The sequence below is a fragment of the Elephantulus edwardii genome, unplaced genomic scaffold (genome assembly GCF_000299155.1).
Source record: "Elephantulus edwardii isolate Elephantulus edwardi_28Jun2011 unplaced genomic scaffold, EleEdw1.0 scaffold00106, whole genome shotgun sequence".
In the NCBI taxonomy this organism is placed as follows: domain Eukaryota; kingdom Metazoa; phylum Chordata; class Mammalia; order Macroscelidea; family Macroscelididae; genus Elephantulus; species Elephantulus edwardii.
This window is the reverse complement of record NW_006399856.1, coordinates 3,646,318-3,659,022: the sequence shown is the minus strand read 5'-3', so window position 1 is coordinate 3,659,022 and position 12,705 is coordinate 3,646,318. Positions and strand designations below refer to the sequence as shown.

Genomic DNA, 12,705 nt, shown 5'->3' with positions numbered 1-12,705 from the left:
CTCTCACAGAATGGTGAGTTTGAACTGCCCACCTTTCAGTTAGCAGTCTAATACATTCTGTACCACGATGGCTCCTTTATATGCAGATCTCAAAACTCGTGGCCATAAAGTGAGAAGCTGACCCTCCATTGGGTTTCTAAAGCTATAAATCACACAGAAGGAGATTGCCTATCTATCTCTTGGGGTCTGCTGGCAGATTCGAACCAGCAGAGAGGTTTGGGTTAGCAGTACAGCTTCCTACAGACTGCATCACCAGGGCACCTTCTGTTTGCAAGATCATGAACTCTTCACTTTGTTTTTCAGTATAAAAGCATGATCCTTTGTGTTAAGAATGTTTTTAAATGCTATCGGCTAATTTGAGGAGAAATGTGTAGAAGGGAGAGTGCACATACAAATGATAATGAAGAGAGTAGTTGAGATTGTAGCTCGAGGAAGTTAATTCCTGTGGTTTAATAGGAGAGACATGCTTCAGCTCTTTCTCTTAGCCAAGTTGGAGAAGTGTAATCACTTTTGACCACACACTGAAATACTTGTTTATATTGCCTTCCAAGCAAGCATTAAGTTTGGTCCCAAATAATCAACTAAGGAAACTTGACTATCATCAGAGGTTGAAGGGCCATCCTCACAGTCCATTTAAATTCTTTCATGGTATTTACTACCGTAAGTTATTTAAAGTCAGCAAGCTGTCAGTTTCTTGCTATTAAATGTTGACAATTTGAGGGAAATTATTATCCAGGGATATTTCTTCTAAATGAAAATGAAATTATGATCCTACATTTGCACAGCAGCCATTTCCCTCCAGTCTGTTCTAGAAATGTAGATTTTATGATTCTTTTGAGAAATGGCATGAAGTCAGCCCTGGTACAGGAAGAGGAAGCACTTCCATGGCATAAGTTTAGAGATTCACTTCAAGTTTACCGCTCAGTTTGTTTTGAAGCCTAAGCATAAACCCTACCCTTTTTTATACTTTCATTGTCATGATTATCTTTCAGTTACTTCTGTCACTTTTTCTGTTTCTAACTGATATTATTAAATGTGCCATTAGCTTCCGATGTTTGATAAAATCTCTGTATAACCCTGTGTTAGAGGGTCTCTGTCAGTTCATTCTCTGTGTCAGAAGCAGGGCTATTTATCTGTGTGTTCCAGGAGCATCTGGGTCTGGGTTTGTTCCAGGTCAGTCAGTAAGAAGTCTTTGGGCTTGTGATAGGTCAGGATAGAATAAATGTGTCTTCACTTTGAAGTATTTCCTTCTTAATAAAAAAAAGAATTTTTTAAGAAGTTTCCTCTTAATAACTTATGCTGAAGTTAAAACAATGGTTAGCCAAGAATGATTTTGCTTCCCAAAGAACATTTGGGAAGGTTTAAAGATGAATCTGGTGTTTGTAAGTGGGAACATGCTACTGGTTCCTAATAGATGGAGACCTGATGTTGCTATACTTTCTGGCCCCAAAGGTAAATGAAATCACTGCTAAGATCCCTAGGTTAGGAGAAATTTAGCAAATTAAATCCTTGATCAAGGTGGAGTAGATACAGCCTTAAATTGTACATCTTTTTTGTTCAGATGGAAGGAATCCTAGTGATTTTCCCAGTTTACTTTTAAATCATGAATGCTTTCAAGGAAGCCATATATATCAGATAAAAATGGTGCTCTCACTAGATGGGCAGTGGGATTGGCATCTTGGGCTTATTCACACCAAAGGACTCCAGAGTACCCCCAGCACTTGAAAGAGCAGAACATGAAAAGTACTGATAAAGTCCTGAGCCCATTTTACAGATGCGGGGAGTTAGGAATCTGAGAAGTAAAAGGTTGCATCAGAGATTTCTTTGTCGGTTGTTGTCACAGAATGCAGCTCCGCTGACCCCCAGTCCCCTGTCCTTTCTGCTCCATGTTAAGAAATTGAGAGGAAAGCGGATATCCCCTCTTGGTGCTGGAGTGGGTTTTCTCAGGAGCTGAGCTGTCTAATCATTTGCTCTATGGGGCTCTTACTAGGCGCTGCCTGACTGTGCTGCCCTCCTTATTGGGGCTGACATTTATTGCTCTCACCATAGTTGAGGCCCTTTCAGAGCTTAGAGATCTGGTCATTTTACAGACATGATCCAGAAGTGAAGCTGATGAGCTAGTTTTTCACAGCAGGTTAAATGCAGGCAGAGCTGACTAGAATCCCTCCCTGGACTTTTCCTGTAAGTGACTCTTTTGTCATCACAGATGTCACTTCCTTCCTGTGCCCCACCTTACAACGCCACCAGCCCCATCTGCATAAATACTGCAGTCTCCTACTCCCTCTTTCAAGAACACACAGAGTTGTGTTGTGTGCACACTCAAACACACTCATATGACCTCATGTAGGATGACAAGAATCACTCTCTGAAAACAATTTTCTCTTAATTGTTAGCTCCTATTGGACTCCATGACATTTTCCTTTGCTCTTTCCTGTCTTAAATCTTTAGTCAGTCGGATCCAACTGGCACAGGAGGAGATTACCCCTCCTTCTCCAGCAGGGCACCTGGTGGATTTGAACCACATGCCTTCGGGATTGCAGCACAACTTCTTTGCGAGTAGGCCACCAGAGCTCCCTTAGTGTAGCTCTTCTATATGTTAGTACAAGAAAGGCAATTGTGAAAACATCACAGTGCTATCTTGTACTTGTGTAGGACTTGATCGTTTTTAGTGTATTTTTTAAAAATGTTTTATTGAGGTGAGCATGCAATATAGGTTGTTGTTGTTATTATTAAGTGCCATCAAGTCGCAGGTGACTCATATCGACCCTATGAAGGAGAGTCCCTGACGCTTGGGTGCCTTTCATCCGCTCTCCAGGTTCATAGGGTTTCCGGAGGCAAGCTATTATGGAAGTGCATGCCACTTCTCCTTCCAAGCTTGTTTTAATTGGGGAGCTCCACCCCACTCTCTGTCTGCATTGGGTAGCCAATCATTAACACATTTGACACACCAGTGTTCAGCCTCACAGCAACCAAAAGTGAACACGGTATAGCGTCTTGTACACCAGGGCTGTACAACCTCGAATGTCTGAACAAAAACAATGAAAGGCTGGCCTGAAGACTGCAGGCCTGAGGGCCCTTTTGGGCTTGAAGCCCTGTGCTGCCACCTTAACCCCTAGGCCAAGCCTGGCTTGCCTGGCTCCTGGAGGCAGAGTAGTCCTTCACATCCAAAAACTGCCACAACACCCACCCAAATAGCACCATGCTCTCTCTGTTTGCCGGGCCATAGCAACCCTGGGTGGAGCAAACCTGGGAGAACATAGCCGCCGACTCTCCCCTCTTCTCCTTCCGGGCTTGAAGCCCTGTGCTGCCGCCTTAAACCCTAGGCCAAGCCCGGCTTGCCTGGCTCCTGGAGGCAGAGTAGTCCTTTGTGTCTGAAAACTGCCACAACACCCACCCAAACCACAATATAGGTAGATAAGTTTAAAATATACGACCAGCACACATCTAAAAATACAGGCTCTTTCTGTTAGCCTAGAAGGCTCTCTGACACCCTTCCAGGTGTCCCCCTCCCTCAGGGTAACCTCTACTCTGAATTCTGTCAGTCTAGAGCTCTGTATCTTAATTAGAATAATGCACTTTGTGATTCATTCATACTTTTCTGTCTTTGTAATATTCTGTTACAAGGTTGTGTCATGGTTTATTCATCCATTCTCCTAAAGATAGACATTTGGTTGTTTTCTGAATTTAGCTCTAAACAATAAAGATACTATGGGTATTCTTGCACAAATCTGAGACTCTCCACTTCCCAATGTAAAATAAGTTATATTTTTGAGGAGAATTAGTTTCAGAAAGATCAGGTGGCTTGCCTGTAGCTACTGAGAAACCGACAGAGGTGGGGTTACATAATTTCTCTGCTATACAAGGAATAAGCTGCAGGTGGCACTGGTGAACCCAAATGTAGCAAAATACGTGCAAAGCAAACAGGTTTTTGTTCTTCCTGATGCATGTAGATAGTGATTCTTTGAAATAGCCTGGTAGAATCCATGTGCTGTTAATATAGAGATGAGAGCATAAGCTCATTGGGACTGTGTATTCTGAGAAGTGATGGGCCTGGGAGCCCCTGTGCAAAGTTTCTGTATTCCCTTTCTCTGCTTCAGGCCAGGATGTCTTTCAGGATTTTGAATAGTGGTAATTTAGCCCCTTCATAAAGACCTCCAGCTAAGGAGGCACTTTCTGGGGAACCTCACTCAAGGAAGGGGGAGTAGTCACCCAAAGGTCCTTACTATTTATTCTCACCTCTTTGAGCGGGAAAGGGCAGGCGAGAAGTTGAGCACTGAGTCCTTCCTACCCTGCCAGCCACAGCAGAGCCTCCGCCGTCTTGGTTGAGAAGGCAGGCCCATCACTGAATCCTCCGAATCGGCAGCTCACCTGTTACCCGCTGTTGGAAACTCTGACACTGTGAGTGTGAGAGATGAGCCTGGCCTGGGGCTCACAGAGGGATAACGGATGGCAGCCCAGCTTCCAGGCAAAATTGACTGACATAGAAATGGACAGCGGCTCTGTCAGGAAACTCAGTTGCAGATGTTTTCCTCCTGATGGAAATGGAGCTTTCCATGTGCTGCTGCTGCTGCTGCTTCTCCAGAACTTGGCCTTGTCTCTGAAAGCCGTTTGTGTTCACCTGTTTACTGCACTAACAGTCCTATCTTAATTTATTCATTAATTGCAATATGAAAGGGGCTTTGCAGGCACAAAACGAGGCCCACTGCTGTCGAATAGATTCTGACTCATGTCAGCTGTCGGTTGAGTTTCCCACAGAAGAACTAGTGGGTTCGAACTGTTGACCTTTTGGTTAGCAGCTCCACACGGAACCCATTATGCTACCAGGTTTCCTCTTGCAGTTTCAGAGTAGAAACTGGAGATTTTAGAGACTGAGAGCCAAAGAATAAATACTAGGAATGTTCTAGATTCATCAGTAAGGACGCAGGGAGCTAGGTGGCACACATGATTAAGTGCTCAACTGTTAGCCTAAAGGTTACCAGTTCAAATTCATTGAGAGCTGGCTCAGAAGACAAGCCTGGTGATCTGCTCCCAAATGGTCACAGCCTTGAAAACCCTCTGGCACACTTTACCCTCTGCCGGTGAGTGTCAGGATGACAAAGAGTGTCGGGGTAGGAAAGATACATAATAACCACAGGGCAGGATTCGGGCATCGAAGCCTATAGAGTTTGTCATATATTTACAAGGACCATCATTTATAGTCTCATAGATGTTTATGGTGGAAATCAGCTTTTCTGTATGTGTTCCTGATATAGGAACAATCCTGTAGGCGGTAATGATAAGTAGGAAAGAGAGCAATAGAATAAAATAGAGTAACGTTTAGGAAAACCATAAATACTAGTTTGGTTTCTTAGGATCTGGTTAGGCTCCCACTGCCGACTGAAAAGTTAATAGTTCAAACCTCCCCAGTAACTCTCCACAGGAGAAAAATCTAGCAGCCTGCTTCCATAAAGATTCCAGTCTTTAAAAAAAGGAATTCCAGCCTAGGAAACACAGTGGCACAGTTCTGTTCCATCCTGAGGCTGCTAGGAGTTGAAAACTGACTTGATGGCCCCCTAACAACAGATAAACACATGGGTTTTCTTTTCATTTACTTGTGTTTTACTCTTAGATATCTTTATTAATGGAATAATCTATTGGGGGGGGTGATTAGTGATGCAAAAGCAGCATAATGGTTTTATTCCAGAATGTCCTCCCCTCAGTTATAGAATTTTCCATCTTTATCATTGATTGATTGTTAACCTTGAGCATGGTCCATTCTAAGGCCCTCGCAGAGCTATGGGGAGATAAATACCTAGCGGTTAAATCCCTTTATCTCTCGGTCAAACCTGGGGTTAGTGAGGGTGAGGAAGTTCTGAATGAGGGGAGGAAGAGGACTGAAGTTGAGTCAAACAGATGGTCATGTGCGTGTGTCCACAGCGCTGATGGGCAGTCCTGAAGCAGAGCTGTCCCTTCTGCTCTTGATGCTGTTACCTGTGTGTCCTAGTCAGTGAACGCTGCTGTAACAGAGAGAACCACAAGTGGAGGCTTTTACAGACAGATCTACCCTCTTTCCATTTAGGAGACTAGAAATCCAAATTCGGGGTACCAGCTGCTGGGATAGGAGTTCTCTCTGTGTCTCCTGGTCCTGGGAGTATCACATGGCAGGGAGCTGGGTCCACAGGACATACTTCACCTCTGGCTCTGTCCTTGGTGGTGCTAAGGTACTCTCCTTCTCTGTTTGCTTTTCTCTCCAGTTGGGGGAAGTGCACTAGATCACAGTGCAGGGAACCTCCCTGACCTTGGGTCAGGGCTGTGTGTCCAGCCCACCTCTGATCCTTAGTAACTAACTGGCTTAGCAGGTCACGGGGCACCGTCTGGTAACTCCCACATTGTATCCATATGTCTTAGGGCGACATAGTTCAGTTCATGACAGAGGAACAGAAGGATACACAGACCTGTTGCTGACATTTCCTGCATGCAGCCTACTATTTAAAGGGTGACTCCTGGGTTTTTTTAATTTGTTAAAGAGCTATTTTACGTTGTTTCTAGGTGATGGCTTTCTCAGACTTCCACTGTATCATAAAAATAAGAGTCAACCTAAGGAAAGCCATTCTTACCATTTTTTCAAGTTGAGAACGTGAGAAAAGTTCTGCTGTCCTCTTGTTGATTATGGAGGTTGGGGAGGACTCTCGCTGTGTGCTTCTCTACACTCAGTGTCGCTGAGGAAGCCGACTGGGGCTTTCTTCCCAGCCTCCCTGCTCTTCTCCTTCATCTGCTCTTCCTGGCCTGTCTCTTCTGAGCACAGCTATGCTGTAAATACTTATGCTCTAGATGCAGTTAGCACATGCCTTGGAAGCACCGTGCCCCGAGCATAGGGCGGAACACAAACATGCTCAGACCCTTCTCAAGGGTACCTTTTATCATTTTGTGTTTCAGTCCTAGCCCCTTGCAGACATCAGGGATCTTGCTTTTCTGTGTTTCTACCTTCGTGTGTAAGCACAGGGCTGTTTAATCGAAAGATTGGCAGCTTAGGAATCCCGGGAGGAGGCCCCTTGAGTCAGAACCACCTCGGTGGCTGTGGGATTGAGGTCCGTTTTTGTCCCTTAGAAGCTCTGGTCCAGAACACCAATGCGGAGCAGAAGAGTACATTAGTATTCTTTTGTCCATTTCCCTGCTAAAATGCCTATCACAAATTTCTGGAAGGGTTTCCAGAAAAGAATATTAAGCACCCTCCCAAGCTCACCTATTTTTTGTCTCATATCTATTCCAAGACGTCTGGAATTGAAGAATAGCAGGGGAAAAAAATCTTTGAGTTCAAAGATTTGAAAGAATGTTTACCCTCCCTTCAAGAGACTGAGACTTACTGGCTTGGAGTGTTTGGTCATTTCCATAACCTTCACAAGCCTCCTGATCCCCTATGAAAGCATAGATGGAAATTTCAGGTGTCCACAGCACCTGAGACAGGAGCCAGGACAGGGCCCTCACCACACCATCTCGTCCTTCTTCTCAAGAATTTTCTCTTGATTGGTATGTGCTGATGCTGTTCCTCTGTGCCCTCAAGTCAGAACCGACTCGCAGCTGACCCTCCAGCGAGTTTGCAGAGGCAGTAAATCTCACAGGAGGAGAGGCCCATCTTTCGAGCAGCTGTATTTACGTTGCCAGCACAACTCCTTAACGGCAGGCCACCAGAGCTCCCTAGTAGGGCTCCAAGTTGGTCCTTTCCAGTCGAGAATCAGAATGAGCATATTTTGAGGTGACACTTTCTTCGGACCATTTGCAGTGAACTTTGACTCAGCACGTCATCTTCGATTTGCCTGTGACAGTACAGCAGATTGTTTCTGCCATCAGACGAGGTGAAATGTCGTGGTGCTCTCATGATTGCTTGTCTTTCTGCTCACAGTTTCTGACCCTCCAAGAAACACCCGATGAAGGCGCAGCCCCAGATGAAGAATGTGGCGATGTGGATGATCTCGTAAGTACCGCTGATGTATAGCAGGTGTTCTCATGATTAAAACCCCTCCACCTGTAAACGCAGCCACAAGAGCTGCTTATCATGGACGTGGTGCTTATTTGTGTTTTAATTTCTGACACACCAGATGCTCCCTACACTATTATTTATTGCTGCTGTAATTCAGTCTGATAGGTAATTTCATAATGGAAATTCCTATGCTAGGTTGTTTCGGTTATGTTGCTTAGTCAGATTAATCCTTCCTTTTAAAGGGCTAAAAACTAGAAAAATGTTATTATCATTTGTTGAAACAGCTCTTCACCAAAAATAAGCAATATAGCATGCAGTTTGTGTGGGCTGACAAACAAAAAGCAGCCTTTAAAAAGCCCAATTCTCAAATGTTCTCAATTAACTTAGTATTAACGAAAACAGACTGATAGGCGTGTGACAATTCCTAGACCTCCTTACACGCGAGGACCTGGGCGCCACGTGAGTGTGCCTTTCGTACCCACCTTTGTGACGGGAAGCGTGAGGCCCCTAAGCCTCGTGTGACCTCCGTCCAGCAAAGCTTCTGTGGTTCTTTTGCTTTTTGTGGAGCAGCCTTTAGTGTGCAGATGGGGACGTATTTTCTGTTTAACTCTTGCAGTAAATCAGTGAGTGAATGAATACCTGTCGGCCGATGCAGAGAACCGTTCTCCGCAAACTGTGCCATCAGCAGGGATCTGCAGCTGGCCGGTGCCTTTCTAATTAGGTGGTTCTTGTTTACAGCTGGACATGATCTAGGCCGTGGGATGTGCGGGGAATCCAGAGGAGTGGAAGTGCTATTTCATGGCTGTGCTGCGGGAAAGGCTTCCTGAACAGCCGGGAAGAGGACGGTCCTTCGGGGAAACCAGAAGGTGTGGAGACCTGCAGATAACACGGACGTGAACTGGCCCAGTTCTCGGGGATGAATGTGTGTGCATTTATACTAGAAGGGATAATGTAGACCTTACTATACAAGTTTACAAAGTGTCATCGTTGTTCTCCTCTGTGTGTTTATTGGTAAGGATGGTGGTCCTTGTGGAATTAGTCACGTTTCATCCCGAAACATGGCATGATCTTCACTCTTTCCAGTCCTTTCCAGCAGCATGATGCTCACAGCTGAAACCCCTCATCTTAGGCACCAGTTGCATTCACAGCTTGGGCTGACCCAGCAATGCCATTTGTTTCCTGTCAAGGGAAAGCCGGGTGTGAGAAGCCGCAGGGCTAACTCATTTCTCTTTATACTTGAGTCTTTTAGGAGAAGAACTTGGGGCTACTTTAGATCTTTACAAGTGAGTTTTTAAAGGCATTCACTTGTATAGTTTGCTGTTGTCGCTGTCGTGTGCTGTCGAGTCAGAACTAACCTGTAGCTGACCCTCCAGCAGTGTTTGGAGACAGTAGATCACACAGGAGGAGATTGCGGATCCTTCTTCTGTGAAGCGGCTGGTAAATTTGAAACACATGCAGCGCATACGAATTTTGATGATGTTTCCTTAAAGAAAAGAAGACATACTTTGCTGTTGTACTAGTGAATCTCTAAAAAAAGTTGAAGATGTCACATCTCTTAAAAACAGTTGAAACTGTCACGACTAATACTCGGAAATTTGCGGGTCCTACAAACACATTTTGATTGTGTTAGGACACTTCTTCCTTAATTTCCCATCCCAGACTCTGTAGCATGTCTTTGGAGAGGGACATCATGCATGGGAAAGTGGAGAGATAGCGAAGGAGAGGAAGCCCCTCAGCTGGGTAGGTTGACATAGTGATTGTAGCAATGGGCTAGAATGTGCCAGAGACTGTGGGGATGGCACAGGATAGGGCAGGGTTCAGATCACGTGTCCACAGAGTCACCATGAGTTGTACTCGACTGGATGACACCTAACAACGACGACAACTTGACAGCATTTAACGCAGCTCTGTTCTTACCTAAATTACTTGAGCATCTGAAGGAAGAAATGACAAGCTGGGGAGAGAAAGAACTAAACTCGCCTTGTGGTTTCCTGTTCGGTTGTGTTGTATGCTCTGTGGATCTCTATGCCGTTTAGACTTGGCGGTGGCACACTGAGTGCAGCGTCTTGTTTTGGAGGAGTACATCAAAGTCCCATTTCATGAAAATGTGATGTTCAGATCCAAGCACCCCCAGTTGTTCCACTGACTGTGCCTCTTAGAGCTGCGCCAGGCAGCCCAGGGCTGGTCCCCAGAAGCCCAGATGTCCTACAAGTGGTAGGCTGAATAGGAACTGGAAGTTACTGGCAGTGGGCCTTACCACGTTTGGCCTTCTTGGAGCATGAAATTCTACTGCCTTAGACGGGAGTGATGAAGGAGGAGACACTCGCTCCCCAGTCCCAGCCAGAAGGCCCCCCCATGCATTTCCAAGTGCTCGTCAAGGTGATGTATCAGGAACCACCATTTTTTGTTTTTGTTTTTGTTTTTTAATTTTATTATTGTTTGTGCATGTACCGTCAAATCAGATCTGACTGGTACAGGAGGAGATTGCCCCTCCTTTTCCAGCACAGCATTGGTGGATTCAAACCATGTACCTCTGGAATTGCAGAGAAACCACTATTTTAAGTGTCAGATCTTAGTCCTTTATTTGGTTAACTTACATGTGGAATTTAAAATCTTGCAAAATTATTCTGAAAACCAGATTGGAGATAATTTTTTATTATTGTTGTTGTTTTGGATTTGTGGGTGTTTTGTTTGGGTTTTTGTTTTTTTTTTGTTTTTTTACCTAGTTCAGAGTGCTTTTGAAAAAAAAATCACGTTTAAAGAAGTATTTTGAGTTTGAATGTATGTAGATCTAATGACTGGTTTTGAAGCTAATTTTGATTTAGAGATCACATACTATTAATCTGCTGCCTTCCATTGGCCTCACTCTTACTGTTCCCTTCTCCCCAAAGGAATCCATGTTTGGAACATGAGCTGGTGGCCCATTCAGATTCAGAGCACATGCAGATTGAGAAGTGAGGAACTACCTCCTGCCTTACCAACCATCCCTCACCTTTAACTTTACTGGAGAAAACCAAAACAACCAAATGCACCCTTAATGTTTGCTTGTTTCAAAGGTGTTTGGATAACTAGGCCATAACACCATGGATTTGAGAACGGATTTCGTTTGTTGGGTAAACACTTTGAAGAACTGCTTGGGGATATCAGAATGGGGAGGGAAATTGTGGAAGGAAGCAGACATTCTGAGGGCATGCTGGAGGAGCGACAAGGGTGGGCTGGTCCAATTTCCTACTACCTGTGATTTGTTGAATGTTATACATAAGGACAAAGCTTTCAAGACAGAAAGAGGTGAAGAGAAAGATAAGACTGGCAGCTGACAGGGGAAGGAAACTTTAGGACAATTGTTAAGTACAAATGTCCATGAGTATTTTGTTTTTAATGTTATCTTGGGTGAAGTGATAATGAATCTTCACTTCTCTCCTAAATATTTATTCAAATGCTCATTTCTTACCAATGAATTTAGAGTTGGTTATATTAAAAGACACATTCTGCAGTGTGTATCCAGGAAGCTGAAAGTAGGCTGTCCTGTGGAGCCTTGGGGTCTCTGGATTACAGTGTGTTGTCGTTGAACCTGAAATCAAGCCAAATGCAGGTGACAATGCGCTTTGCCCCTCCTTAAACCACAGTGTAACACTGCCTTCACGTCCACATAATGGCCAGCGTCAGACTTCTGTGTGCTCCCCTTTCAGGAAGAAGAACAAAAAGACCCGCTCTTCTTCAAAATAACGGCAGGTAACGGCTCAGCCAGGAGAGCAGAGAGATGGTGCGTGTGAGACATTTATCACTGCTCGTAATTGTAAAATTGCACTGCAGGCTGTTGGGTTTGAATTTGATTAAGTGAGGGCAAATCAGGGCACGATCAAACACGCTGTCAGAGAGCCACACGCGCGTTCTGTGTAGCCACATCCCTTTAGTTGTTGATTTCACCAGATGCAGTGCCTGTTTCTAGCGTGAAGACTTGATGCCCTGCCGCGGGATCTCCTGAGGGGTTGAAAGCATGAAAGAGCCTGCTCCCTCTACCCTGGGAGTCCTTCCCTCTCCGTTCAGAACAGTCCTGCCCAGGGTCGGAGAGAAAGCCAGCAATTCCCAGCAAAACTCAGTGGTCTTATGTAATGGACCTGTGACTTTTCCATGTCTCCACCTTAGCAGGAAAAATGGAACAATAGAAGGCAGAGATGAGAGAAGGTCACAGGACATTTCTCAGCTGAGGTAGTATAACACTCAGGCCCCATTTGGAAATGACTGATAAAGGTTGAAAAAACCAGCAGGTGCTGTCCTGAGTAATTTTGGCAGCTTTACCAATACCCCCAAACCAGCTCAGTCAACGCTGAACCCCTGCCGTCCATGTCTCAGTGTTTGCCAGATGAGATGAGTCAAAAAGAATATAGTCAGTTATAAGCAGCTTAGAATGCATCTTGAACCAAGCAAAGAAAAAACAAGGGATAAGCTCTGTGCAAAATGATATTAAAATGCTAGCCCAGTCCTGGAAACTCTAGTAGCTTAATGGTAAGGAGTTGTGCTGCCAACCCAAAAGAATGCGGCTCCAATCCACCAGTCGCTCCACAGGAGAGAAGTACAATCTCCTGTATGTTTTACTGCCTCTGAAACCCCAGTGGAGAGGGTCAGCTGTGAGGTGGTTCCAGCTCACCAGAAGAGGAAAGAAGTAATAAATGTATCCATGGCCTGGGGTTTTCCTACATGGCAGAACTGAGACATGCCCCATCGGCCTTGAGAGATGTGGGCATGGG

The 12,705-nt window shown here is 44.8% G+C and overlaps 1 protein-coding gene across 1 annotated transcript in view; it reads left to right on the top strand.

The window, feature by feature from the left end:
* Window positions 1-11,730, top strand: part of XRCC5 (X-ray repair complementing defective repair in Chinese hamster cells 5 (double-strand-break rejoining)) — a 122,983-nt gene extending 111,253 nt beyond the window's left edge. The window contains exons 20-22 of the mRNA XM_006891952.1: window positions 1,438-1,452; window positions 7,880-7,951; window positions 11,647-11,730. Coding sequence (XP_006892014.1) covers window positions 1,438-1,452; window positions 7,880-7,951; window positions 11,647-11,730 — 171 coding nt within the window. The remainder of the gene's footprint in view (window positions 1-1,437; window positions 1,453-7,879; window positions 7,952-11,646) is intronic.
* Window positions 11,731-12,705: the final 975 nt, after the last annotated feature.